At 50.1% G+C, this 26,126-nt stretch overlaps 2 protein-coding genes across 3 annotated transcripts in view; both read left to right on the forward strand.

Moving 5' to 3' along the window:
* The first annotated feature begins 1,407 nt into the window (after positions 1–1,407).
* EXOSC2 (exosome component 2) lies at positions 1,408–12,384 on the forward strand. Of its 2 annotated transcripts, XM_037036620.1 has the most exons (10): positions 1,408–1,560; positions 3,186–3,287; positions 4,864–4,909; positions 5,139–5,228; positions 6,226–6,291; positions 6,731–6,799; positions 7,849–8,025; positions 8,373–8,501; positions 9,024–9,100; positions 12,224–12,384. In XM_037036620.1, the coding sequence occupies exons 1-10, from the start codon at positions 1,439–1,441 to the stop codon at positions 12,225–12,227; spliced, it is 882 nt and encodes a 293-aa protein (XP_036892515.1). In that variant the 5' UTR covers positions 1,408–1,438; the 3' UTR covers positions 12,228–12,384. The 2 variants fall into 2 exon arrangements, with proteins under 2 accessions (XP_036892515.1, XP_036892513.1); XM_037036618.1 differs by lacking the exon at positions 12,224–12,384 and having other exon boundaries at positions 9,024–9,979.
* A 1,523-nt stretch (positions 12,385–13,907) lies between these two features.
* The window catches only part of ABL1 (ABL proto-oncogene 1, non-receptor tyrosine kinase), a 113,222-nt gene continuing 101,003 nt past the window's right edge, over positions 13,908–26,126 (forward strand). The window contains exon 1 of the mRNA XM_037036918.1: positions 13,908–15,314. Coding sequence (XP_036892813.1) covers positions 15,179–15,314 — 136 coding nt within the window. The 5' untranslated portion in view covers positions 13,908–15,178. The remainder of the gene's footprint in view (positions 15,315–26,126) is intronic.

A 26,126-nucleotide genomic window follows, 5' to 3' on the forward strand; every position in this document is an offset into this window, starting at 1 on the left:
AGTGAACCCTCCCCAGACACTAAATCTGCTGGTGCCTTGATCTTGGACTTCCCAGCCTCCAAAACCGCGAGAAATACATTTCTGTTGTTTATAAGACACTCAGTCTATGGTATTTTGTTATAGCAGCCTGAACAGACTAAACAGTAGCCATAACCCCATTCTGACAGGCTCTGTAAATGTAGGTGCTGTGGGGATGGGAGGGGTTAAGGATTTGTCTATCTCTCCCCAGATGAAATTGGATAATGTAAAGACTACGTACCTCTCTTTCCCACAAGAACTCCCAGACCTAGCTCTGTAGCTGGCTCCAAGGACACTACTGCCCTCTCATGGCCAAGGCTGGACTCAACAGATGGACCCCTCACACTTTCTTGTAGTCCCGAACTTTGCTTGGGTGAAAGGCTGGCTGTCTTTTGGGAGATTTATCAAACAATTAGTATGATGGGTCTTCAGGAGGCAGCAGACCTGATTTTGTGAACACAGTATGTGGGGATGAGGCAACTTACTTCATTTAAGGTCCATGTGCATGAAGAATTATCATCTTCAATTCCCTGGGGTTTGTTGCAAACGCTATGAAACCATTCCGGCCAAGGGTGAGGGAAAGGGTGGTGGGGATAGGGAGAAGGGACGAGGGAAACGCTCCTGTTAAACAGGACATGAAGATATAGCCACACACACCACCGAATCCTTGCGACGGCTCCTGGCCCACGGAGAGAGGTCAATTCGTGCATGAGCAAAACACAAGCGAGGGTCTTAGTGTTTGGTGTGCACTTACCTTCCCTACCAAATATATCTCCGTGCGAAGTTGAAAGGTTTTCTTAGACAGTTTCTTGTTTTTCAAAAGAAATGTTAGGGCAAATCCGCTTACTCAAAAGAATAGAAGCAGCATCGGAGCACCATTGCGGGGTGCAAATGGTTGGTGCTGAACCAGCACCCGCGGGGCGCCTGTAATGCAGAATACTGGCGGCACTAGGAACAGCAAGAAAGTGGGGCTCTTCCGCGGGTCCAAATCGTGTTTTCTGCAGCTCTTACCTCGGACCCTCCTGGGCTCGTTCTACAAAAACATCAGAGTTGAGCCGCTTAAAATGAGCTGGAAGGAAACTCAGAGGTCCACTTCTCAATTCTCTCTAAGCCTGGTAAACAATAAGTGGGATGATGAGTACGAGGCAGTTTGGGTAAAAAGTTTAACGTCATGGAACGTGAGATTTTATTCCACAGGTGCAGACATCCCCGTAGTAAAAATGGCAACTCCGCTCCCTCCTTCCCTCCCATGAGGTTAACCTAATTGTTGCCAATAGTGATCATGGCCGCCAGACCATGAAATCCCATTGGCTGCTGCTCTGAGGCCCCGCCCCGGGCCTCCGAGGGAGGGCGGGGAATTGCTGAGCTTGAACTCGCGGCTCTCGGCGGGGCTGCGCCTGCGCAAGTCATTGGCGCCAAGATGGCGATGGAGATGAGACTTCCAGTGGTTCGTAAGCCTCTTAGCGAAAGCCTGGGCCGCGAGACCAAGAAACATCTGGTGGTGCCGGGCGACACAATTACCACGGACACGGGCTTCATGCGGTGCGTGGGGGCCTGGGGACTCAGGGCCCCCAGGGGCGGTTGCAGGGCCCTGCACGTGGCTTGCTCTTTAAAACCTGGGCCTCTGTCCTCCTGTGTTAAAGCCCCCGCGGGATCCAGAGCACGTGTTATTCGTCTCTGTGATTTACGAGCCCTTGAGCTTCTACTTCCTGCATCTTGTGTCCCGGGGTGCATTTGTCTCAGCCCCTTGAAACCCTGCTTTCTCGCCCCCCTTGGCCGTGATTCTTGGTTCCCATGCCTGGGGCCCACTTCCCTGAGCCTTCCTCCTTGGAGACCTGGAAGACGAGGGAGGGTTAGGAGCAGGGTCCTCTTTGTGGGGACGGTGGGCGTTCTTGACTTTGCCTCCTCCCTGTCCCTCAGCGTCATCTCCTAGTCAGTGGCACGATTTCGGAATCAGTAATTGTTTGGGCTTAGGGCAGACAGATGCATTGTGCTGCGTGCGCCCAAACATACACTATCGAATCTGAGCCCAGTACTGTATGTTGTAGCTAAGAAGGGTTCCAGCCCTGCCCTCACTCGAATTGCACTGCCTCTTCAAGGTTAGTTTCCTCATTTGGGAAATAGTGATAATAACAATAACTATTTGATTGGGTAGTGAGGATTAAATGAGATAATTAGGAAAAGAAGCAAAACCCACCATTATACCACCATCATAGACTAGTAATTGCAGGGGGGAAGTACACAGGTACAGATTGCTCTTTTACCTTGTAGTTTGAAGTCGCTAGATTTTAGAAAATCGTAAGATTTAATCCTTTATTTACCCATTCAGCATCTATTTATACAGGGCACAAATAACGCCCCCTGTTTTATTACAAAATTATAAGCATGTAATTCTGTAACATAACAGTATCACACTCAAGCACACCATATGGCATATTCAGTGAAATGTTCAAATTAAAATTAAACGATTACAGCCCTGGCTGGTGTAGCTCAGTGGATTGAGCGCGGCCTGCGAACCAGAGGGTTGTAGTTCCATTCCCAGTCAGGGCACGTGCCTGGGTTACAGGCAGTTCCCGTCAGGGGATGCATGAGAGGCAACCATACGTTGATATTTCTCTCCCTCTCTCCTTCCCTTTCCCTGTAAAGATAAAAAAATATTTTTAAAAGCCTAAATGATTACACCCATATTACTATCCTACCAACCACACACAAGCAGGCGTTACTTCTGCTGGACCCTGGATTGTGCGTGGTTGGGGAACCACAGTGAATGGTGGAAATCTCTGTCCTGGTGGAGTTTCTGTTCTAACAGGGAGAGACAGTTAAACAATAAGCACAACAAGTAAGTTATTCAGAGTGTTTGGTGATAAATGCAGTGGAAGAATGAAAAGCGCAGCAGGGTAAGTTGGATGTGGTTGGGAGTTTGGGGGGGTGACTGTTTGAAATGGGATGGTTGAGGTGGGCCCGAGAAACTGACATCCGTGTAGACCCCAGAAGGTGAGGAAGATGCCCAGGTGGCTGCAGGGCAGGAGTGTTCCAGCAGAGAGAGCACCCAGCACAGGAGCCGGGCCGGAAGGCAGGAGGGGCCTGGCTGAGGAGTACGTAGTTTTTGAATGGAGAGGTCATCCCAGATGCTACCCTGGTTTCCTTGTGTCTCCCTCTCGCAACAGGGGCCATGGGACTTACATGGGGGAGGAGAAGCTCATCGCGTCTGTGGCTGGTTCTGTGGAGAGAGTCAACAAGTTGATTTGCGTGAAAGCTTTGAAAACCAGGTGAGGACGAAAGGTGTGTGTTCACTTCCTGGTGGCATCCATGTGGCACAACTGGCTCTTGCCTGCCACGCCCACCTGTCTGCCCCGTCATCCTGCAGGTCTGCGACATGGACCATGTGTAGGTGACTGTGGGGGGAGGGGTGTAGGCTTCATAGGTTTGCCCACATTACCTGACCTTCCCAGACCTTTGTCACCTCCTCTGTAAAAGGAGGTGGCACCACAAGCTGTCTTATACCGCTGTTAGCAGAACTTACCAAAAGGTGCGTGTGTAGTACTTAGCACAGGACTCAAGGGCGGTTAGCTCCGGAAAGGACCCTCATGGGGTCGGAACAGAGTGAGCAGGTTGCGCGGGGAGCAGATGCAGGCCGAGAGCTGAGGTCGGCCTGCCTTGTAGCCGCGAGGAAGCATTTCCACTTGTGTGTGTGATGGAGGAAACCGCTGGAGGGGCTGGAGCACAAGAGGGACTTGATCTGACTTCTGTTTCAGTAAAATCACTCTGGCTGCTGTGGGGAGATGGACGGGGGACAGCGGCAGGCTCACTGAGACGGGTCAGGGGACTTTTATCCGAAGTGATGGTGGCTTGGACTAAGGTGGTAGCAGCCCAAGTGGAGTGGCTAATTCTGCGTGTCTTCTGTGTTCTGATTGTTTTCATATGAGAGGATGTGGAATTTTGCGTTTTCGGTATTTTCTCTGTGGAAGACCGTGTCTGTGAGTGGGGGGTAGGCTCTAGTCTCCTGTGTACATTTTCAAGGTGGAACCAGGATCTGCTGCTGGACTTGTTCCAGAGCATGGGCGGTGGGCGGGGGATTGTCTCTCAAGCACTCCTCCAAGACTCTGGTATTTGGCTTGAGCAGCTGGAGGGGTGCAGATGCCACTTACTGAGAGGGGGAGGACTGGGAGGGGGTCACTCTGTGATGGAGGGGGGGGTCTCTGGAAAGCTTTGTTTTAGGCTTTTTAGATTTGGAAACACCTGTGAGTCGTGTGAATGGAGATGTTGGGTAACCAGCGGCTGACCAGAGTCTGGGATTCAGGGGATGGTATAGTCGTCCGTGGTATTAAAGCCTGTAGGTTGGATGAGCTCACAGAGGGATGAGTGTGGGTTGGGAGGAGAATGGTCGAAGACGGAGCCCTCAGCGGGGGAACACTCGCCGTTGGAATGGGAAGGAAGAGCTGGCGGAAGCGCCTGAGAGGAACAGAGGAGCAGCGAGCCGGTGGGCTGGTGGGTGTGTCTGGCTCAGTCTCCTCTCCCCTCCAGTGACTGATGCAGAGCCCATGTGTCGCGGTGCCCACCAGAAAACACTCCGCACTTGTCATTGTCATGCAACTTACAAAGTAGAGATCGGGCCTAATGGACTGCTTGTAGCAGATGGCTTGTCTGAGAAGAGTTAACAGAGACCCTATACGTGTCGATGTTTGAAGTGATCAGTTCCTGAGAATAAGTCCGAACAGCATGGCTCTGAACACACCAAATGCGGTGCCTAATCAGGGCCTCGTCCTGTTGAACCGAAATCTCAAGTGGTGCTTGGTTTTGTAATAGTCTTTTCACTGCTGGGTCGCCTTTTGTTTCATCTTCCAGGTACAATGGTGAAGTAGGAGACATCGTGGTGGGGAGGATCACAGAGGTAAAGTCAACATCGGGTTGGTTTTACATGGGAAAAGTAGGCTGGGGCTGTAGTGCGTGGGACGGTCACTCTGTACGTAGTTACGTGAAGGGTGCCTTCATTGCATGTAGCTCTTATCCGTGACCTTTCACGTAAACAGCCGGCCTGTTGTATTTGGGGTTGTTGGTCACTTAGGATGTGAGGTCTTGCCCCTGGAGTGTGCGTCCAGGTGTGGAATGTCGATTTCTAGGTTCAGCAGAAGAGGTGGAAGGTGGAGACCAACTCCAGGCTGGACTCAGTCCTGCTTCTGTCGTCCATGAACCTTCCGGGAGGAGAGCTGGTAAGGGGCCCCAGCTGGGACTGTATAGTTTGCTTCAGAGAGCTCTGGGGTCTTTCGCTGTGCTGGAGAACTCAGTCCCACACCAGGGTTGCTCCCTCTACTCCTGTTTGTCTGCTCCGAAGGGCTCTGCCCAGGCGCAAATGTAGGCTCTTCACTGGGCACAGCCCTCCCGACACAGTTGGTGTGTGGTAAGATCTGGAACATCCTTGGGGAGGAATCCTGGGAGGGAGTTGGGAGAGAAGCTCTCAGATGCTTGGAACTAGTGATTTTTTTGTCTCTGGGTACAGGAATTCCCTTGAAAAATATGTTTCGTGTTTCCATTAGTGTCCATGAACTGCATGGCATTTGGGTATTCCAGGCAACTGCTGTGTGTTAGCTGCAGCTTGTTGTAAAATGCCATGGTTTCCCTTGGCCTTGAGCCCAGCATCTGTGCAGAGGGACTCCCTGGGCTGGGGTCTGTGGAGAGCGCAAGGCAACGGAGACCCACTAGTCCCTGAAAGCTTGCAAGCTTGACAGCCAGGGGGTGTGAGATAAATCCAAATACCTGACACGCGGGTTGTACAAAAAGAGTGATTAATTTCTGAGAGAAGCTCATGGGAAAGATGGGCGTTAGAGTTGGTCCTTGAAGGGAGGGTAGCGTTTCAGTGATGGACTCAGGATATCCGAGAGAAAGGGGAGTATGTGAGCAAAGTCTCTGTCAGGCTGGAGGTGGCCCGGCCCTGCTGGAGCAGGCGGGCGGCCGAGGAGGCCGGGGGAAAGCAGGCCGGGCTGGATTGGGGGTTTTCAGTATCACGTCCAGAGCGTGGGCAGTATTCAGAGCAAGGAGAGGGAGAACAGCGGTGGGAAGGTCGTAAGTGACTGTAGCTCTCGTTTCTTTGTGGGGCACAAGCTACTGCTGGGTGTTGTGGCTGCCTTCGGAGAGCGCGGGCAATGGGGGGAAGCGGAGGTGTTTCTGTGGGGGTGGACTGAGGCAGCGTGGCGCCTTTCTGTGTTTCAGAGGAGGAGATCCGCGGAGGATGAGCTGGCCATGCGAGGTTTCTTGCAGGAGGGCGACCTGATCAGTGTATCCTGCACCGTGCGCTCCAGCGTCTTTGCGTGGAGCCGGGAGATGGGCTCACACAGTCGGTCTCCATCAGGAGGAGCCGAGTCCCAGACGGAGTGCCAAGGGCCCCGCTGCAGCCCCTCCGGCTCCCTGATCCAGGCTGACTGGCCGGCTCTTGCTCACAGCTGTGGCTGCTACGTTGTTTCTTTGGGTCTTGTAACTTACGGTGGCCCATGCTTTGAGCTAGACTCGAGTTTCTAGTGATGTTAACTTTTCCCAGGGAGTTGAAAAGGCATCGGTCGTATCCAGATACTCATGCCAGTGAAGGGGGAGAGGTGTCCTCCAGGTTCAGGACTGCCGAGCGGCACTGTCGGGGGTGGGAAGAAAGGAGGGAGAGTGGGGCCTGGGACATGGGAGGCAGGTGACATGATGGTGTGTGTTCCTTCACTGCCGTGGGCAGGCCGAGGTCCAGGCAGTGTTCTCGGACGGTGCCGTCTCTCTGCACACGAGGAGCCTCAAATATGGAAAAGTAAGTTGGGCTCCTGCTCCCCCTGTTGGCTGACCTGGACTTCACATCCACCTCTGAACCCCCAGAGTTCTCGGGGTTCTGACCGAGAGAACCTGGAAGTTGAGGGTTGCAGGCTGGCATCCCGCTCAGCATGATTCACTAACTGCTTGATTCACTCGGTCTTGGGCTGGTAGCACCGTAATGGGTGACAACTTTTGTCCTTTTCCTCCTGAGCAGAGTGTCCTGGCAGGAGCCCCCCTGATCGCGGACCCTGGGCCCTGCCGTCTGCTCCCTCCTGTTGGGTGCTCCCGCTTTGCGCTGGGGCCGGGGCAGGGAGGCAGTCCCGGAACAAAGGGAAGGTGTGGGCTGTCGGAGCAGGACAGTGAGTCTTAGACAAATGTCCAGGCGTTGAAAAGAGTGTTATTGCAACGAGAGATTGTTTACCACTTACCTCTAAATGAAATTCACTGCGTTTCTCGTATGAGGTTACATCGAGACTTTTTAAAGTGACAGCTTATTCCCCAAGAAAAATGACGATTTATTAATGTCTTGGCTTTATCTGAATGAACCGTTTTATTTTCGGAGCGGAACAAACCTCTTCCCTTAATCGAGTGTCTGCAGCCAGGCACGTTCACGTCCTCTGTGGGCCTGGCTGCTGCAGACCCACCTGCACCTGGACGTGGAATTGGAGCGGCCCTGCCAGAGCCAGGGGTGGGTTTGCGCCCTTGGCCAGTCCCCGGCCCAGGGCTGCCCGTCTCATGGGCAAGGTGGGGGGGGTGGGGGTGGGGCGGAACAGGAGGCTTGAGCCCTGGTCCTCAGGGGCCACCAGCCCCAGATTAGCACTAGCACGTGGGGACAGCGACTGGGAAGGAGAGTGGTGGAGGAGGGGATGGAAAGCTACCATCTGTTGTGTCAGGTCAACCTGTGCGTCCAGAAGTGTTTCTGAGTAATGACGGCACGTGCAGATGGGTGACCAGCAGTCACAGCAGGAAGGACCCTGATTCCGCTGTAACTCTTCCTTCCCCTGACGATGATCCTTCAGAGACTTAATTTATGATGTCTTTCTTTAGCTCGGTCAGGGTGTTTTGGTCCAGGTCTCCCCCTCCCTGGTGAAACGGCAGAAGACTCACTTCCACGACTTGCCTTGTGGTGCCTCAGTGATTTTGGGTAACAATGGCTTCATCTGGATCTACCCCACACCTGAACACAAAGAAGAGGATGCAGGGGGCTTCGTGGCAAACCTGGAGGTACGTGAGCGCCATCCCTGCTCTTGTGTCCATGCTGCCTCTGCCTCCGCCCCGCCTCTGCAGTGGGCGGGGCCTGCTGGTGTTGAGCTGTACTGCCCTAGTCTGCTAGTTTCTGGTGTTTGGGGAACATTGTACTGCTCTCTTTCTCCAAGCAGATGGAGTCAGTGACTGATGACAGAGTCGCGGGTGGTGTGTGAAGACACAGTCCTTGTCAGCCCTCCTTGGGTTTAGCCCTTTGACTGCCCTGGCGTCCCAGACAGACTAAGCTGTAAATGATTTCTGTGATTTGCTGTGACCGTTCACTGATTTTGGTCATTTCTGTTTGCTCCCTTTGCATCCCCCGGTAGCCTGTCTCCCTTGCTGATCGAGAGGTGATCTCCCGGCTTCGGAACTGTGTCGTCTCGCTGGTGACTCAGAGAATGATGCTGTATGATACGAGCATCCTGTATTGCTATGAGGCATCCCTTCCACACCAGGTACTCCACTCCGGGCTTTCCTGTTGCTCACTGCTCTCTGAGCAGGAGCCACTCGTTGATCAGTTTGCTCCAGGGTTTTCTCAGGGGTGGCACGCACATCCCCCAAAGAAAGGCCTTCACCACATCCCTCCGGAAAATAAGGGGCAAATCAGGGGCAGCCGTAATGAGCATCTGGCAGGTCTGTCCCCAGGGTCTAGCGCCAGTCTAAGGGTTTGGAGGCAAGAAGGTGCTAGTGTGTGATAGCAACCCCCTGGACTTCACCTTGCCCATTCCAGTTTCAGCTCCCTCTGTGTAGTGGGTGCTGGAATAACGCCCTTGTTCTTGCCAGCTGTGTCCCAGAGGCCCGTGCCCATTCGTTAAGCTGGTTCCAGCAGATCACATCTTATAATGCTTGGCCTCCACTAAATGAAAGGAACAGAAGGGTTATGTTCACCATGCTTGGTTTCTGCATTTGGCTTGGCTTGATGGTCTGCTTGTGGTTGCTTTCTTTTCCGAACAAACACCTTTTCTTTTCTTTTTCAGATTAAAGACATCTTAAAGCCAGAAATAATGGAGGAAATTGTGATGGAAACACGTCAGAGACTTTTAGAGCAGGAGGGGTGAGACGGCGAGTCTGGGGACAGGACTGTGCCCCTGACTGGAGGGAGCAGTTCTGGAGAGTGAAGGGTCTGATTTGCGGTCCCCGTGTGTGACCCAGCAAAGACCTGGGACAGGGAAACTCATTGTGGACCTATATCGGGCTGCCTCCGGCCCACAGGCCTGCCTGCTTTCTTCTGTTTGTGAGCGCAGCCTGGGAGGTGCACTGCGCCCTGGGCCCTTGGGCTGCCTGCTGATCCCCAGCACTGGGGGCGGTTTGGGGTCTTCAGAAGTTCGCAGTGTTCCAGCCAACTGGACTCCCATCCTGGAATAACATGGAGAGCCTTTTGTCTTCTGCTCACCGTCATTCACGTCACACAATGCCTGTGAAATTGCCCTATAAAAACATGGCCTCCCTGAGCCCAGATTGTCTGTTTTGGCTTCCACTCCCACCTGTGCAGCACAAGTACAGCACCACAGGCTGTAGTGGGAAAGTAACTGACAGTCAGACAGAAGGATGAAGTGAACCAACAGCCTTTTGCTGGGCTGGAATCTTACTGCCCATTGCCTGTTCCTTCTGGTGATTGGTTTGAGTGTGTCCACGTGGGGCTGCTTTGGCTTTCCTGCCCTTGACCAAGGGTGGCCATCCTACCACCTCGAGGGGGGTTTGTAGGAAGTTGACTCGGTAATAGAATGAAGTTTTGGGGAGCCTGGGTAAATGTGAAACCAAAGTAGGGGAAGTGGAGGTGGGAAAAAGCTGGTTCTCCCCCACAACTGAAGTAGTAACGTGTTAGCTGTTGAATGACTAAGGGTTCAAAAACAAAACCAAGGTGCTAAAGTTCTTACTGAGGAATAGCCGAATTCCTGTGTGGTGTGTGATGTCTAAAATACGGTGCCCTGATGTAGGTACCCTGATGTGGTGTGTGATGTCTAAAATATGGTGCCCTGATATTTTTTAAAGGCACTGTTCTGTTCTTGTGTTGTTTGTAATACTTGGGAGCTGTGTACAGTGGAAGGAGGGCTTAGCAGGTGTAAACCCCGCAGAGGCCCTAACTTGGGTCACCTAGCAAAATTAAATTGAGGGTAGTTTCAGCGGTAGTGACATTGAACACTGCATTTGATAATTTGAAAATACAGCTTGGCTCTTTTTCATTAAATGGTGTATTTCTTGTTTATAACATGACTCAATAGACAGTTTCTTTTTTTTTAATTTTTTAAAGATTTTATTTATCTATCTTTAGAAGGAGAGGGAGAGAAACATCAATGTATGGTTGCCTTTCGTGCATCCCCTGCTGGGAGTTGGCCTGCAGGGAACCAGCCTGCAACCCAGGCATGTGCCCTGACTGGGAATTGAACCGCAATCCTCTGGTTCGCAGGCCCGTGCTCAATCCACTGAGCTACACCAGCCAGGGCTAATAGACAGTTTCTTTAAAAGACTTTATTTATTTTGAGAGAGAGGGGAAGGGAAGAAGGAAGGGAGAGAAAGATCAGTGTACAGTTGCCTCTTGAGTGCTCTGTAGTGGGGACCTGGCGCACAAATCAGGCACGTGTCCTGACTGGGAATCAAACCAGCAACCCGTTGGCCCGCAGGCTGGCACTCAGTAAACTGAACCACATCAGCCAGGGCTCAATAGACAATTTTCTAAAAATCTTTTTTTTCCCCAAATGTATCAGTTGTTTCAAGGAGTTAGGTTGTCTTGCAACTTTCAGATTTGCTTACCTGTCATACTTTTGAGAAGAAGCGCCAGGCCTCCTGAGAGAAGGGAAGAGGGAAGGGGAAAGGGCAGGAGCCCTGGATTGGTTTGGTTTTGACCAGGGCCGTATGGAAGCTTGTTGAGTTATCCTCATCTGATCTCTCCCAAGCTGCCAGCCTCTTGCTGTTCATTGCAGCGTCTGCTAGTAAATGGTGGTATTTACTGAGTGGAATAACACAAAAGGCTGAAAGCCCCTTTTAGTGATTCTTTTCTGTGGCTCACTAGAGGGCGCCCTTGTTAAGTGTATTCCAGCTGGTGGAAAAAATGGAATAAACCAAATGGAATAAAGATAGATTAATTACAGTGGTACTCAATCCCTTTAGCATCTTGCTGGATTGGTTTGCTTTACAAAAGAGGGCAAAATTAGACTAACATGAGTCACTTTTAATGAAAAGACTATGTAAATGTTAAGCGTTATTCAGTATTTGGAAACATCTGTTTCTGACAGGCATTTGCTCAGCTCTGGATTCTATTTTAAGTCCTCAAAAGAATCATTCTACAGTGTTACTCAGGGAGTGAAAAAGTATAGTCCATCTCTAGAAATGTTATAGTTTGGGCTTGGGGCTCACCTAAAATTAGAAAGCGGTTAGAATAGGAAAGGGCGGTTTTGAGATGGCGCCCAGATGTGGTGCAGCAGGCCTCTGCACTGACTTTCATAAAGCATAACTCCAGTCTCTGATTGTGGGAAACCAGACACGGCCTCTTGAGCCTCATGATGACCTTGTAAAGTGGGCAGATATGATTCTACTCAAAAGAGGAGAAAGCGATTCAGAGAATTCAAGTGACTGGATAGGGCCCATAAAAACTGAAGGAGAAGTAGCTTTAAGCTCTAGAGAGGTATCAAAACCATCCTTCGGAGAATGGGTCGGACTGGTGAAGGGATGTGGATCTAGAAGTTTTATTGCATTGAGACAACTTTGGATTGTTACTCATTTTACTTATTGCCTGTCACACCCTCCTGTGTGCTCTGGGGGTGGGGAGGCGGGGATGAGTCATCCTCCCGGGCCACCCCCCCCCATCCCAGCACCTAGAATAGTGCTTGACCTGAAGAAGCTCCATAAATGCTTGTCAAATGACATGTTAGTTCAAGAAACATGTATTAAAAAGTTTCTGATTTGATTGTCTGACTTTAAGCTAGAGAATAAAGACGAGCAGGAAAGGGTTAAAACATGAGTAGAAATAACAAGAAAGCAAGTCTCTAAAAAGAAAAGGTAGGATGGTGTTCAGAATAAGATAATGGGTAAATAAAGGAGCAAGGGCGTTGAAGTTCTAAGCCGGGACCAAGTTTGTCAGCCAGATCGTTCTGTGAGCGAGCCAAGTGGAACTGCCCTCTCGGTATAAATCCCAGCTGTGAATCTGATACACTTTCCTCTTCATGTTCATTTCCTCCAGGTGACTACTTCTGGAAGCCTAAGTGAAACCAGCACCATTCCCCACTCCAGCAGAAATGGTTCCAAAATACATAACTCAGGATAACAATATGCAAGACCTACAATGCAGCTGTGGGTTTCTCCCAAGTATTAGTAGCAACTTATTTAAAAAAATCAGTCATTTCCCTGCCTGGCATGGCTTAATGGGTTGGGCGTCATTCCACAGCAAAAGGGCCAAAGGTGGCTGGTTCAATTCTGGTTGGGGCACATACCTGGGTTGAGAGCCAGGTTCCCCACTGGCAACCAATTGATGTTTTCTCTCCCTTTGTCTTTCCATTCCCAGCTCTCTAAAAATAAAGTCTTTTTTAAAAAATCAGTTGTCTAACATTAGACCAAAAGTTAATTGATGCAGAACATTGCTCCATGGCTTTGGAGCAACGTCAATCTGGACTCAAGTGACTTTGTCACATACTAGGGCAAGTGACCTCAAGTAAGTCATGTTTCTGAATCTGTTTTCCCAGCTGTGAAACCGAGAATAATATTCCATGCCTCACTGGGCTCCAGTGAGGGTTAAGTGAGAAAATAGTTTATGGAAAGTATAACAGATAACTGCGAGGTGGAGAGTAGGCGCTGAGGTGAATGGATCCTCTTGGAAATGGGATATCCTGACTAGGTAGGTGCACCACTGCCGAGACGTGGAGGGTGGGTGAAGAATGGACCCAGCGTGCTTCTTTCAGAATATGGGTTCTGACAGGTGTATTTTTGTCTGGGTCATGGGCCAGCTCTTTGTAGGCCTGGTAGCCAAAAGTTTGCACATATACTCGGCTTACACAGTGAATGTTTTCATCTGAATACATAGATACCTGTGAAATTAGGTTACTTGTAGAGGTACCGCTCAAACATCGGTAATTGCCCCAGGTTTATCCTCCGAGTGGCTTCTGATGCCCCTAAGAAACTGAATTCTCTAGCAATACGTCAGATGTTTCCTAGTCATTTATTTTTTCATTGGTCCTAATATTTATGCTTCTTGGGGGAAAGGTGAGAATTTGGGGTCGGAGAGTGGGCACCAACTCCTCGGTTTCCAGCAGCGAGCCAACTTTCCTTCATTAAAGAAGTTCAAGGAAGTATGCAACTCCGTTTCTGGGAAAATCCAAAGCGTAGTTTTCTCCTTGCTTTGGCTCCTCGCGGGTCTTACAACCCGCGCACGGAAGACATTAGTCGGCCCTTTAAGAAGCCGGCTGGAGTCCACCGGCTCCCAGGAGGGTGGGACCGAAGAGCAGGAGCTAGGGGCAAGAAGTCGTGGGTGCTCGCGGACAGGGGCGGGCGCAACGAGACCACAACTCCCGGCCTGCCCTGCGAGCTGCGCCAAAAGCGGTTGGCTGGGAGCGCTAGCTCTATTGCCCTCATCGGCCAGTAGGACGTAGGAGAGCGACGTGACCCGGCTTCTTGGGGACCAATGGTGGTACAGGGGGGGCGGGGATCCTTGCTCACTGCTCACTTTGCACTCGGAAAAATCACTTTCAAAAGGTCGTGCTGGGGCGGGCGCTGGCGAGCGGGCAGACAAGAACAGGAAGACGCTGTAGCGTGCCTGAAAAGGGCGCCAGGAGGGTCCAGGTGCTCCGGAGGCGCGCTCCCGCCGTCGCTGGGGGCGGGGCCGGGGGCGGGGCCTGGCCTCGTTGTGGAGCGACTCGTAATCCATCATGGCGGCCGTGGGGGTCTGTGTCCGTTCCTGAGCGGTGCTGGAGCTGGAGCCGGTTCCCCGGTCCTGCAACTGAGGAGCGTCCCTGTTATCCACGGCCCACATCTGCGGGAGGAGGCTGGACCCCGAGGCGGAGCTCGAGGGATGTGAAGGCCTGGCGGCGGCGGAAACGTCTGGGGCCGGAGGAGGGGGTGTCTCGGGCAGAGACCCCCAGGCTCAGGGCAGCTGAGGCGGCCGGGCCTCCTCCCCCTTCCGCCGCCTCCCCGCCTCGCAGCCCGGAGAGTCTTTCATCCCTTACAGCCCTGCCCCGACTCTGGGACCCTGGGGGTGGTCTCTCTTTCCCCCAGACCTGGGACACCCGGCTTCCGGAGGCGTGGAGCAGCGTCGCCCTCGAGTAAGCCGCCCGTGCCGCGCCCCGGCAGCCTCTCTCTCACCCTCGACCCATCTCTCGGTCCGACTCCCAGCCGCAGATTTGGTCTCGGAGCCCCCTCCCCATTCAAATCCCCTCCCTGCTGTCGGGTGGCCTCCCCTTCCCCCCAGGTTGCTCCCGGGAGCCACCAATGCCCTGACTCCTCCCAATGTCACCGACGGCCCCCCTGGTCTCAGCCCTGCCGAGAACTCTAATGCAAAGGAAAAGTCTGGACTCGTTTCACAGGCCTTTTAAAAAGCGGACTTAAAAGTTGCTGGCAATGCATTCCTGCTCTTCGGAGTCGAGGGCGAGCTCTCGCTGAAGTCGGGGCGACCCGTGTCCTTTTCCGGAGAGCGGGACAGAGGAGCGGCGGCGACCTCGGCAGGAAATTTGTCCGAAGATGAAGAAGCCAGGGGGTGGGTGACCTCCACAGGAAAGGTGCCGCCGCAGCCTCCGAGGACGACCGCCCTTGCCTTTGCGCGTGGGAAGCCAAATCACTTGAGTGCGACTGACCCCTCCCCAGCGTCTCCCGTGAATGTTTCTGTGCAGGCTTTTCTCCTTGAAAGAAGTCGGTATGCGGCCAGTGAGAGACGCTTAAAGTCGAGAAACCTCTGGGCAGCCTTGCGATCACGTTGCTTCCAGCAGATACACTGTGAAAACAGTCGCGCCTCGCGCTCACAGCGCCAGCCGGAAAACTGCTTCCTTTGGTGCTGAAGGATGTGTGGGGGCGCTTGACCTCGATTACCGACGCGTGGACGTGCGGTCAATGTGAAATCCCGCAGGTCCGTGGGCCCTCGTCCCTCTGAGCTCACTGACCATTCCGGAAGACCTTGAACCCTCTTCTGGAAAGGGATACCTATCCTTACTTTATGGGGCAGCAGCCTGGCAAAGTTCTGGGGGACCAGCGAAGGCCGAGTTTGCCTGCCCTGCACTTCATCAAAGGCGCAGGGAAGAAGGAGCCGCCCAGACATGGGGGGCCGCACTGCAACGTGTTTGTGGAACACGGTGAGTGCTTTTCACGCTTCCTGGTCGCCTTCTTCCTGCAGCGCTGGGCTTGGTTCCTTGCAATTCTGCTTAGAACTGCTGTATCTGCCTCATCTTAGTTTTCTTGGTAGAAGAAAAAGTTGCTCGGCGACCCGGTACGGCTGGGTTCCATGGTGGTTGTTTTTTTGTGTTTTTTGAATGGCTCCGTTGTTGCCTGATCCTGCTTCTCACTGACTGATGGTTGACCTTGGACCAGCGGTTTACTCTTCCAGTTTCCTGAGGGGCTGGACTGAGTACTTTCCCAGGATCCATAGTCCATGATTCTGCGCCAAGCGGAGGTGTGGGCTCTTCCCTTACACGCACGATCTTTACTCCTTTACCTACTGAGAGCAGTTAGCTGTCCTCAAAGTGGTCCGTGCTCCCTAAAAACGTAAGAAGTACAGGTCCTAGTTGATGCCAGTATCTTCGCCCTTTTCAATCATAAGTAGGATTTGAAAGCACTCACTTTGGAGCTCTGTGGGGAAAATCGTGAGTTGAGGATACCCAGCTTCCAGGTGTTTTAATTTTGTAGGAGAGGTAATCCTTTCCCCTGGCTGGAGCTTCCTCTCTCCCTGTTTCAGGTGACAAAAAGTTGTCACCTTTTTCTGGAGCAAAAAGTTGTCTTTGACGTTTTTATGGACGTAGTCAGCATTTGAGTTCAGATAGTATGCATTGCACTGCTCATTTCTAGTAACTCTGTGTGAAAATGTAAAGCTAAGGGCAGCTTACAAGGTGTCTGTAACAGGGGCAGCCATGAACCCATCAGTTGGGGTCCTCTGTGTGCCCTAAGCCTCTCAGCCTGACATTCTTCGGACTGGGTGTTTTGTATGGAAATACGGGTTGAGCCCACTCACCCCACGAGCAGGGTGAGGTGTGTGCAGGTGGCATGTACTTTGGAGTTCAGTCACACACATGCCTTAGCAGTGGGTGACTGCAGCAGACAAAGGTCTCTGTGCAGTGAGTGAACTTGCATTTGACAGTTGAGGTTTGACTTCCCTGCAGAAAAACAGTCACTTCATCTGCATAATCTGGGCACTTGGATTGTGCTTTGCCTTAAATCATTTAGTTCTATTTTGGCATTGGTTTTAGACAGGCAAATATGTTAGGTTCTGGTGCTTCCCAAATTCAGCAGTGAAAATTGGTGTAGACCTTCTGGAGAGCTTCAGCCAAACTCATCAGAAATTAAAACATACGTACTGCTTTGGTACCAATGACCCAGTAATGTCGCTTCTGGGAAACTGTCCTGGGATAGAACAGTATGGTTCCCAATGCCCCTGATAGCCCTTTGGCGGCCCAGGGTTAAAACTGCCTGTTAATGTGATACCGAGCTGTTACTTGTGCTCTTTGCACTAATGGACAAAAGTGCAGGCTTCCTGTTTGCGTGAATAGGGGCTGTGGCACCTAACACACTGGTGGCTATTGTCTGCGTGCTGTGCACTCAGAGTAAAAATAAATAAGTGAGAATTGGGTTTTTACTTAAGAATGTCTTTGACAAGATAGCAGAAATCATTAGTTTCATTCACTCTTGAACTGGTACGTGTGTCTTTGCCGTTTTGTGGGCAGAAATGGGAAGGGCAGGGGCACAGGCGGGTGTGTGAGCTGCGGGCTGCACTGGCTGCGTTTCTCACGGACTATCATTTTTCCTCGAAACTGGTGAGAAACTACACGAACTGGCTACTCAGACAAAAACCAATGTACAGAGCAGTCTTTCAAAGAAGACAACTGGGAATGTCTGTTGCCAATGACAAAATGTTAGTTTCCCAGCACAAAATAGGTTTGTGGAAAACTTGTATCTGCTACTATGACATAGAGATTGGAGGCGATATTTACAGATGTGCTATTTTGATATAATGAAATATGTTGTTTGGAAGATCTACATAGTTCAATGAGTCTGTTTTCTAAATGATCAGCCCATGATACTGTAAAATCACACACAGGTAAAAAAGACTCATTCAAGGTACAAGATAGAGCAATGGATTTTTAACACTTTTTTATTTTAATCCTCACTGAATATATATGTATTGATTTTGGAAAGGGGAAGGGAGAGGGATAGAGGGAGGAGGGGGTGAGAGAAAGAGCAACGTCAGTGTATTGATGTGAGAAACATTACTCAATCGCCTGCCTTACCCACAACCTAAGTATGTGTCCTGATCAGGAATCGAACCCAAAACCCTTTGGTGCACAAGTCGACCATCCAACCAACTGACCCACCTGGCCAGGGCAGATTTTTTTTTTTATCCTCAGTGGAGGATATGTTTTTTATTGATCTTAGAGAGAGAGGCAGGGAGGGCGAGAGGGGGAAGAGAGAGAGAAAGAAAGAGGGGAATGGAGAAAGAGAAAACACTGATGTGAGAGAAACCTCAGTCAGTCGCCTCCCCCACGCTCCCTGACTGGAGATCAAGCCCGCAACCTAGGTATGTGTCCTGACCACAGGCTGAACCTGAAACCTTACGGTGTTGCCCTGGACACCATAAGCAACTGAGCGACCCAGCCAGGGCCAGACCAATGGATTTTAATGTAACAGAACACAGAAGTTCATTGATACAGTTTTAGCTTCAACATCCCAACCAACTGCTAAGAAACTAAGTTACCAGGTTTTGGTGTAGCTTCAAAGAATATCGACAGTTATCTAAAAACACAGGGAAACAGTTAATTTCCAGTCATAATAAACATGTGTATTTATTAACCCTCACCCAAGGACATTTTTTTGTTGCTTTTAGAGAGAGAGGAAGCAAGGAGAAAGAGGGAGAGAAACACCCAACGGTTGCCCCCCTCCCGTTCCCCAAAGTGGGTGGAGCCCACCCCACCTGCACATGCCCTGGCCGGGGATTGAACCCATGACCTTACAGGTTCACAGGATGACGTTCCAGCCAACTGAGCCACACTGGCTAGGGTGAAAATTTTTTTAATGAATAATTAAATAATTAAAAATTTTCAGTTTAAGTTTCTAATATGAGGTAAATAATGATGAGGTAACCTACAAGGACAAAAGCTTTTGGGGGTCCTCAGTAATTTTCCACAGTGTCGGAGAGGTCTTGCGATAAAAAAGGTTTGAGAGCTGCTGCTTTAGAGAGTGTATCAAGAAGGCACATAAGCCCTGACTGGTGTGGCTCAGTGGGTTGGGCAGCAACCCTCAAAGCAAAGCGTTGCCGGTTCGATCCCTGGCAACAACATGCCTGGTTTGCAGGCTAGGTCCCTGGTTGGGGGCCTATGAGGAGCAACTGATTAATGTTTCTCTCACACATTGATGTTTCTCTCCCTCTTTCTTCCCCTCACTCTAAAAGTAAATAAGTAAAATCTTTAAAAAGAAAATAAGAGGCAGGCACATAAGGATGTTTACTGTTGGTGTGCTCTCACGTACTGACACTGAAAGGTGTCTGTGTCGCGGAGGTGGAAAAAAGGGATTTGGAGAACAGTCTGCATCGTGTGGCTCCATTTTTGTAAAATAAAAATTATCTATTTATTTATACATTCACAGAAAATAGGGTGGAAGGCTTTAGACTGAAATAGTTGTTTTCTCTGGGAGCTGGGATTTAGGTGGGATAGGAAAAAGCTTTCACTTTTCACTTTGCATTTGTGATATTCTGGACTTTTTTTTTTTTTTTTTTTTACAAAATGTGCATTATTTTGTTAAAAAAAAAACAAACAAACAAAACAGACACGAAGATTTAAAGACCAGATATATGGCAGCCCAACCAGATAGTCACCTCTTGGCAGCACCTTTAATGAAAGAAGTTGCCTGAGCTGCGTTCTGCTGAAGACAGAGCAGCTTCTTTGGGCCCAGGGTGCTCTTTTTCAAGCGTTAACACGGTCTTCCTTTGTGTTGCAGATTGTCCTTGATCGTTCATAGCCTGATCTCTCTAGAGTGGGTTGGTGTCCAGGTAGGCTGGGTTTGAAAGCCTGCAGGCATAGCCCAGTGTGGGATCAGCTGTGAAGCTGGAAGCAGAGAGAATGTCATGTGGTGGCGGTGGCGGCGTTGAGTCTGGGGAGATGGGGTGTGGCAGCTCTCTGCTCGGGCTATTCAGGGTCCAAAGGGCTAGTCGTATGTCAGGGAGCAAAGAGAAGCAGTGACATGACTTCAGGTGCCACACTTTCCTTCCGAATCTCGGTGGCTTGACTCAGAAAGTCCACTCTTAGGAGAACTGATAAAGCAGGACTGAAAACATTCCCTAGTAAGCGCTTCCCCTGGTGTTTCCTTTTTGTTCAGTGACTATTTACTGAGCACATACTGTGAGCCTGGCGGTGTTTTAGTCACTGGCACCACAGTAGTGAGCAACCTCAAATTCTAGCGGGAGGAGACAGACCGTCAATAAGCTAAATCAGTAGAGCAGTGGAGGAAAGATGTTTCAGGCGGGGAGTCGGGGCGGGAGGTTCTGTGGCCGGAGCTTGCTGGGCTGGAGCAGAGAGGGCCAGGGGGCAGGGTCGTGATGAGGTGGGCGGTGCAGGGCGAACAGCTGGGGAGGGTGGCCTGGTTGGCCATTTCCAGGATTTTGACTTTTACTCATGTGGTTTGGGAGCCTTTGGAGAGTTTGGAGTTTGGAGTCACGAGGAGAAACGGGACCTGTTTTATGCTTTAGTAAAATCTCCCTGGCTGCTGGTATCCTGAAGCAGAGCCGAGGAAGCAGGATTCACCCTGCTCCGGCCCATCACACTGGGTGAGGTGAGAAGAAGGGTAGCAAGGACGGGGGGGAGGAGGGTCAGATTCTGTGACTGTCCGAAGGCACAGCTGACTGGGTTTGCTCTTGGGTTGGATGTGAGATGAGGCATGTGAGTGAATTCAAGGGCGACTCCAAGATTTTTGGACCAAATACCTGGAAAATTGACGTTCTCTGAAATGTGAACTAGAGGAGCGGGTTGGGGAGGTGGGTCGGGAGACGAGGGTCCGGAGCTTCCCTGGTGCATGCTCCGTTTGAGGCTCCCATGGGCATTGGGTGGGTGTGCCAGGCACGCAGTCAGGTCTGCCAGCCTGGATTCGGGGACGAGGCCCAGGCTGCACACGGCACCTGGGAGTCGTCGGGGTACAGGCGGTATTTAACACTATGAGAATGGCTCATGTCTCGAAGGCAGACCTCTCTCTGTGTGTGTTTTTCATGTATGTCAGGTGACATTCAATAGTTTACAGAGTGAAGACTACATTTCTGTATAGGATGAGTTTGAATCTTTGGGGAATTGGGCGTTCAGATTTTGCATGGGAATGATTTTAACTCATCTTTAAGTTGCAGTTCTGTTTCTCCGGCTTTCTTTTTCTAAATCAAAAAGTTACAGATTTAACGTATGTGTGCATGTAATGGAATATTATTCAGCAATAAAAACAGTGAAGTCTTGCCATTTGTGACCACGTGGGTGGACCTAGACGGTATTATGCTAAGTGAAATAGGCTGGAGAAAGACAAATCCTGTGTGTTTTTACGTACGTGTGGGGTCTGGAAACAAAACAGATGCGCAGCTCCCCCATTGGCCCTGGCGTCCAGCAGGTTCGACAGGGGCCTCCGTGCGCTCTGCCCCTGCAACGTCACGCGGCGACTCGTGCTCTCATTGGGGGCTCCGCAGCATCCTGAATTGCAAAGGGCACCTTTTGGGGATGTGTAAGGATTGAAATATTTTAAAGTACTTTTTATAGTACTAACGTATGTCTTGGATCTGTGGTGTAAGTAGCGTAGACAGTATTCCCGGTTTTCCGTAGAGAAGGCCGTCATGGTTCAGGGTGGTAAAGTACTATTACGTTGCTGATTCGCTACAGAGCTGGGATTGAAATCAAGTGTTTTTTGATAGCTTGAGATTTTTTCTACCAAAAACATGACTTTTTGAATGTGAACTAATGCTTTTTGAAAATCTTCACAATGTTGAAATGAGGCGGAGTTTAGATTTAGAATTTATTTAATCAATGTTTTAAATTTTTGGCCCTGGCTGGTGTAGCTCAGTGGATTGAGCACGGGCCTGCGAACCACATGATCGCGGTTCGATTCCCAGTCAGGGCACATGCCCGGGTTGCAGGCTAGTTCCCAGCAGGGGATGCATGAGAGGCAACCATACATTGATGTTTCTCTCCTTCTCTCCTTCCTTTCCTCTCTAAAGATAAATAAGTAAAAATCTTTAAAAAAAAGTTTTAAATTTTTTCATTATGTTTTTGATATTCTGTTAAATATTCTTACCCTTTGGTGTTTGGAGATGGTAGTGTGTAGCAAGCATATCTTTATGCTTTTATAATTTATAATTTAATGCTTTAATGAATTTAATTTTGTAATTCAAAAATTTAAAACATCTATGCATTTTTCTACAGGCTTTGTGGCCATTTTGAAAGTTCATTTGCACATGACATTTAATGATTTTGACTGTGCAGTTTCTCATTTAAGCTGCAGACTGTACTTCAGGTGTGTGTTCTGAGAAGACTGCCTCTACCCCAGCCCCGTACCCTTTGCGTTTCACTACTGCCGCTGGGAAACCAGTTTTATTAGTTTCTTTTTTATCGTTTTGGTGTTTCTTTTTGCAGATACAAGCACATATATATTTACTGTGTAACAGGTAGCATATGATATATATTGTTCTGTACTTTACTCCTTTTGTCTTTCATTTACTATATTCTTGGGATCTCTCCATATGGGAATATATGGGTTGACCATATTATGCTTTCTTGAAATTATAAAGCATAATATGTCAAAAATGTTGAGTATTTTCCTTCATCTTTAATATTAAAATGGCTGCACAAAAATTCACCAATTTTGGCCCTGGCTGGCGTAGCTCAGTGGATTTAGCGCAGGCCTGTGAACCACAGGATCGTGGTTCGATTCCCAGTCAGGGCACATGCCTGGGTTGCAGGCCAGTTCCCAGCAGGGGACACATGAGAGGCAACCACACATTGATGTTTCTCTCCTACTCTTTCTCCTTCCCTCCCCCTGTCTCTAAAAATAAATAAATAAAATATTTTTAAAAATTCACCAATTTTGATCAGTTTTTTAAAAGATTTTATTTATTTTTAGAGGGGAAGGGAAGGAGAGAGGGAGAGAAACATCAATGTATGGTTGCGTCTCGTGCGTCCCCTGCTGGGAACTGACCTGCAGCCCAGGCATGTGCTCAGTCCACTGAGCTACACCAACCAGGGCTGATCAGTTTTTTTAAAATGGTTTTTGTATTTCACCATTATTTTTTAACTCTCCGGGTGATTCTGACAGGCAGCCGGGCTAGAGCATCACTGGTCTGAGCCGATCAGGCATCCTAGACCGGCCTGGTCTGAGGTGAATCAAACTGGTGTTGGGGGGAGTGGTCTTTGCTTCTGGAGGCCAGTGGACACCGTGAGGGCAGCTGGCCTCAGGCAGGAGCTGAAGTGACGGGGAGGGGCTGGGCAGGAGGACGCGGACGGTGTAGGCTGTTGCGGCCACCTCACCTCTGGACTTGGGGTTCGGTAACAGTCCATTTCCTGACTGTTCAGGCCTGTCGGAATGACCTGGGTTGACTGTTACTTGCAGCACCAGTTTTTTTGTTGAAAGAGTAATAAGTTTTAACCTGATCAGTTTTTCCCCTATTTTTTAGTTTTTTTTCTTTTTTAAGATTTTATGTATTTACTCAGAGGGGAAAGGAGGGAGAAAGAGTGGGAGAGAAACATCAATGTGTGGCTGCCTCCCCTGCGCCCCCCCCACAGGGGACCCTGCCTGCAACCCAGGCATGTACCCTGGCTGGGAATCGAACTGGCGACCCTTTGGTTCTCAGGCTGGCGTTCAGTTCACTGAACCACACCAGCCAGGGCCCCTTTTCATTTTCTTGAAAGAAAATGGCAGCTTCCATTGACAAATGATATTACATTTCTTATATTTGTTTTGTTCCTTAGTTTCATACCACTTTCACATACCACTTTGTTTTGTAGAATTGGCAAAATCCTGTTTTATGAAGTTGATCTTACCTCTCCCTACCACAGTGCACTAACTGTATCCTCAGGGTACATTGCTGGTTGGGGCCTTGTGATAGCATCAGTTGTTAGAGATCAGGTGTCAGCGAATTTGTGGTGCCTTGAAGCACCGTCCTGAGGTGGGGGTGTGGCCCGGCCTGTGCCTCGCTGCCTCTTCTAGGGCATCCATTGGGTCAGCCAGGGCCAGCCCTCCTGCTTCTCCTGGGTCTTGGCTGGTTCCTGCAGTTGGCACCTCAAGCTGACGTGCGCTCCTTGCCGTCCAAGGAACGCAGCCGCGACAGACCCGGCTCGGTTGGAGCCTTCCTTGGAACCTCCTTCCCAGCCACTCCTTGCCTAACTGTTCAGACAGCTTCAGTCTCAGAGCAGTGTCCATTTTTGAGGAGTGATGGTTTGTCAGGAGAGAAAAAAACAGAGATTAAGGAGGTTGCAGAGAACCTCCGAGACCAATCCAGTGAGAATGTTGCCTACGGGGAGAGGTGTCTGGACGGGGTTTGCCTTCTGGACAGGGTTTGCCGTCTGGATGGGGTTTGCCGTCCGGGTGCCTCCCTTGTCTAGGCCAGTTGTGGAGATGGGGCATTTGGTTAGGGCTTTCCACGTTCAGGCAGCATTTAGGAAGTTGTTTAATACAGCAACCGTTTCCGTCATTTTTAACAAGGAGAAAATGAAAATTAAGAATGGGTAATTATTAGCATGTCTGGAGAGTTTTTTGTTTTAAAGATTTATTTATTTATTTATCTTTAGAGGGGAAGGGAAGGAGAGAAATATCAATGTATGGTTGCCTCTCATGAGTCCCCTGCTGGGAACTGGCCTGCAACCCAGGCATGTGCCCTGACTGGGAATCGAACTGTGATCGCGTGGTTCGCAGGCCCGCACTCAATCCACTGAGCTACGCCAGCCAGGGCTGGAGAGTTTTTTTTTGATTGACAAGCACAGTTGAGGTGGTTGCTGAGATGAGATGGTTTGTGTGGATGAAGGTGAACACATTAAACTGTTAAAGCTGGCCCTGGCCAGGTAGCTCAATTGGTTAGAGCGTCCTCCTAATACACAAAGGTTGAGGGTTCCATCCGATAATGGGCATGCACAGGAATCAGCCAGTAAATGCACAGATGAGTAGAACAACGGATAGCTGTTTCCCTCTCGCTCCCACCCCCTCCCTCCCTCTCTCTCATGATATTGTGAGTCGTAGTCATAGCAATGACTCCCCCCTCCCATCCAAAACAATCTATTGTTTAGTGCATACAAGGTAAGACCATTTTTTTTCTTAGAGAAATGTATCTTTTTCTGGTGATATGTGAGCCTTTCCATAGTCTAGCAGTGAAGATAGAGCTCTGTGACTGCAGACAAGGGTGTTGCTTGTGTCACTCGGTAGCAGTAAGACCATTGCGTGGCTCTGTGTTACTTTGGCCGGGCCATGACTCATGAAGTTCAAGTACCATCCTCCTTGGCATTGTCTAATTCAAGATCACGTCCTTGTTAGTTACACTAACTGCAGTGTTTCCTGATATTTTTGAGGGCTTTTCTTTTAAGTTTAATTAAAATGTGGGCATCATGGAGAAAGCTTTCAGGAAATGTGAGTATTACTTTAAAGTAGCTACATTGTGTTTTATGAAAAATGCAATGTTACATTTCTGTAAGTTATTCGATCAAGGAAGGTTTGATTTAGAAAGCAGTTTGAAGTTCAGTCAGCAGGATCAATGCTGGTTTAATTCCTGTTCAAATGAAAATTAACCCTCTCCTAGTCAAAGGGCTGCATAAAGTAGGAAAGTGTGGGGAGGGAGGAAAGCAGGAAGACCAGTTACTGGCCCGAGTGCGAGGCGGGGCCCAGACCCGTGGGCTCTGCAGGAGAGGGCAGGACCACGCCTGTCTTAGGCGTCTGCAAAGCGAGGGCAAGGTTAGACGAAGCAGTGAAAGGGGGAGGGCCCGCGAGGAGGGATGGAGTGGGTCGGTTGGACTTGGTGACACCAGAGCCCCTTGCCACTACACAGTGCCAGTGCCTTGGGGGCGGTGGCACCTCCGGCTTGGATCTTCTCTGGCGGAGAATGTGTGCCCTCTACAGACTGTTGTCAAAGGGAGGAACCTGGCTGCTCGCCCCAGTGTCCATCCTTTGTGGGGGTGCTAGGCTCATGCCGAGGCCCATCAGGGTTCCAGCGACGTGTGTGCTGTCCGGTGGTCCCTGGCTCTGGCCGAACCCAAAGGGTGGCCAGTGTGAAAAGCACTGGTACCTCTACTGCTCTGTGCTCCAGCTGCGGGATGTCATCTGGAGGTGACATCTGGAGGGAGTCCGCCCAGCAGTGAGTCAGATGACGCACACGTGGCTTTTCAGATGCCAGCCCCGGGCACTCTGCCGGTGTCCTCCTGAGAAGGTCTGATGACGGACCTGAAAACTTTCTCAGCCGCCTGGAAGGTGGGCCTTCAGCCAAAGGACTTCCATCCCTTCCAGGGCACCCGAGGGACGCTGGGGGCTGTGGACTTGATTTGCGGACGGCGGGCCACGCACAACCCGGATGCACCAGGCCTTGCCCTGCCTGTGCGAGTGCTTTCCCCGTGCCAGACTCGATGCAGAGCCTTGGATGCACTATTCTAAACATTTTAAAGTAGTTGTGATTGCTTCTGTTTTACATTTTATTTGTACCCTCACCTGAGGACATGCTTATTGATTTTAGAGAGAGGGGAGGAAGGGCAGGGGGAGAAAAACATTCGGAGCACTGGGAACCGAACCCTTAGGTTTATGGATGACACTCCCACCAACTGAGCCACACCGGCCGGGGCCACATACCGCTCAAAAGTTGCAAAATGATGCTGGACTCCTTGTTCTGTTGTAAAATGCAGTCTCTGGTTTAAAATCCTCTGGTAGTTCCCGTTATATAGAGAAGCAGTCTCTGTTTTTGTATTCTT

Source organism: Sturnira hondurensis, unplaced genomic scaffold (genome assembly GCF_014824575.4).
Source record: "Sturnira hondurensis isolate 20B ecotype Veracruz unplaced genomic scaffold, ASM1482457v3 Scaffold0022908, whole genome shotgun sequence".
NCBI lineage: Eukaryota > Metazoa > Chordata > Mammalia > Chiroptera > Phyllostomidae > Sturnira > Sturnira hondurensis.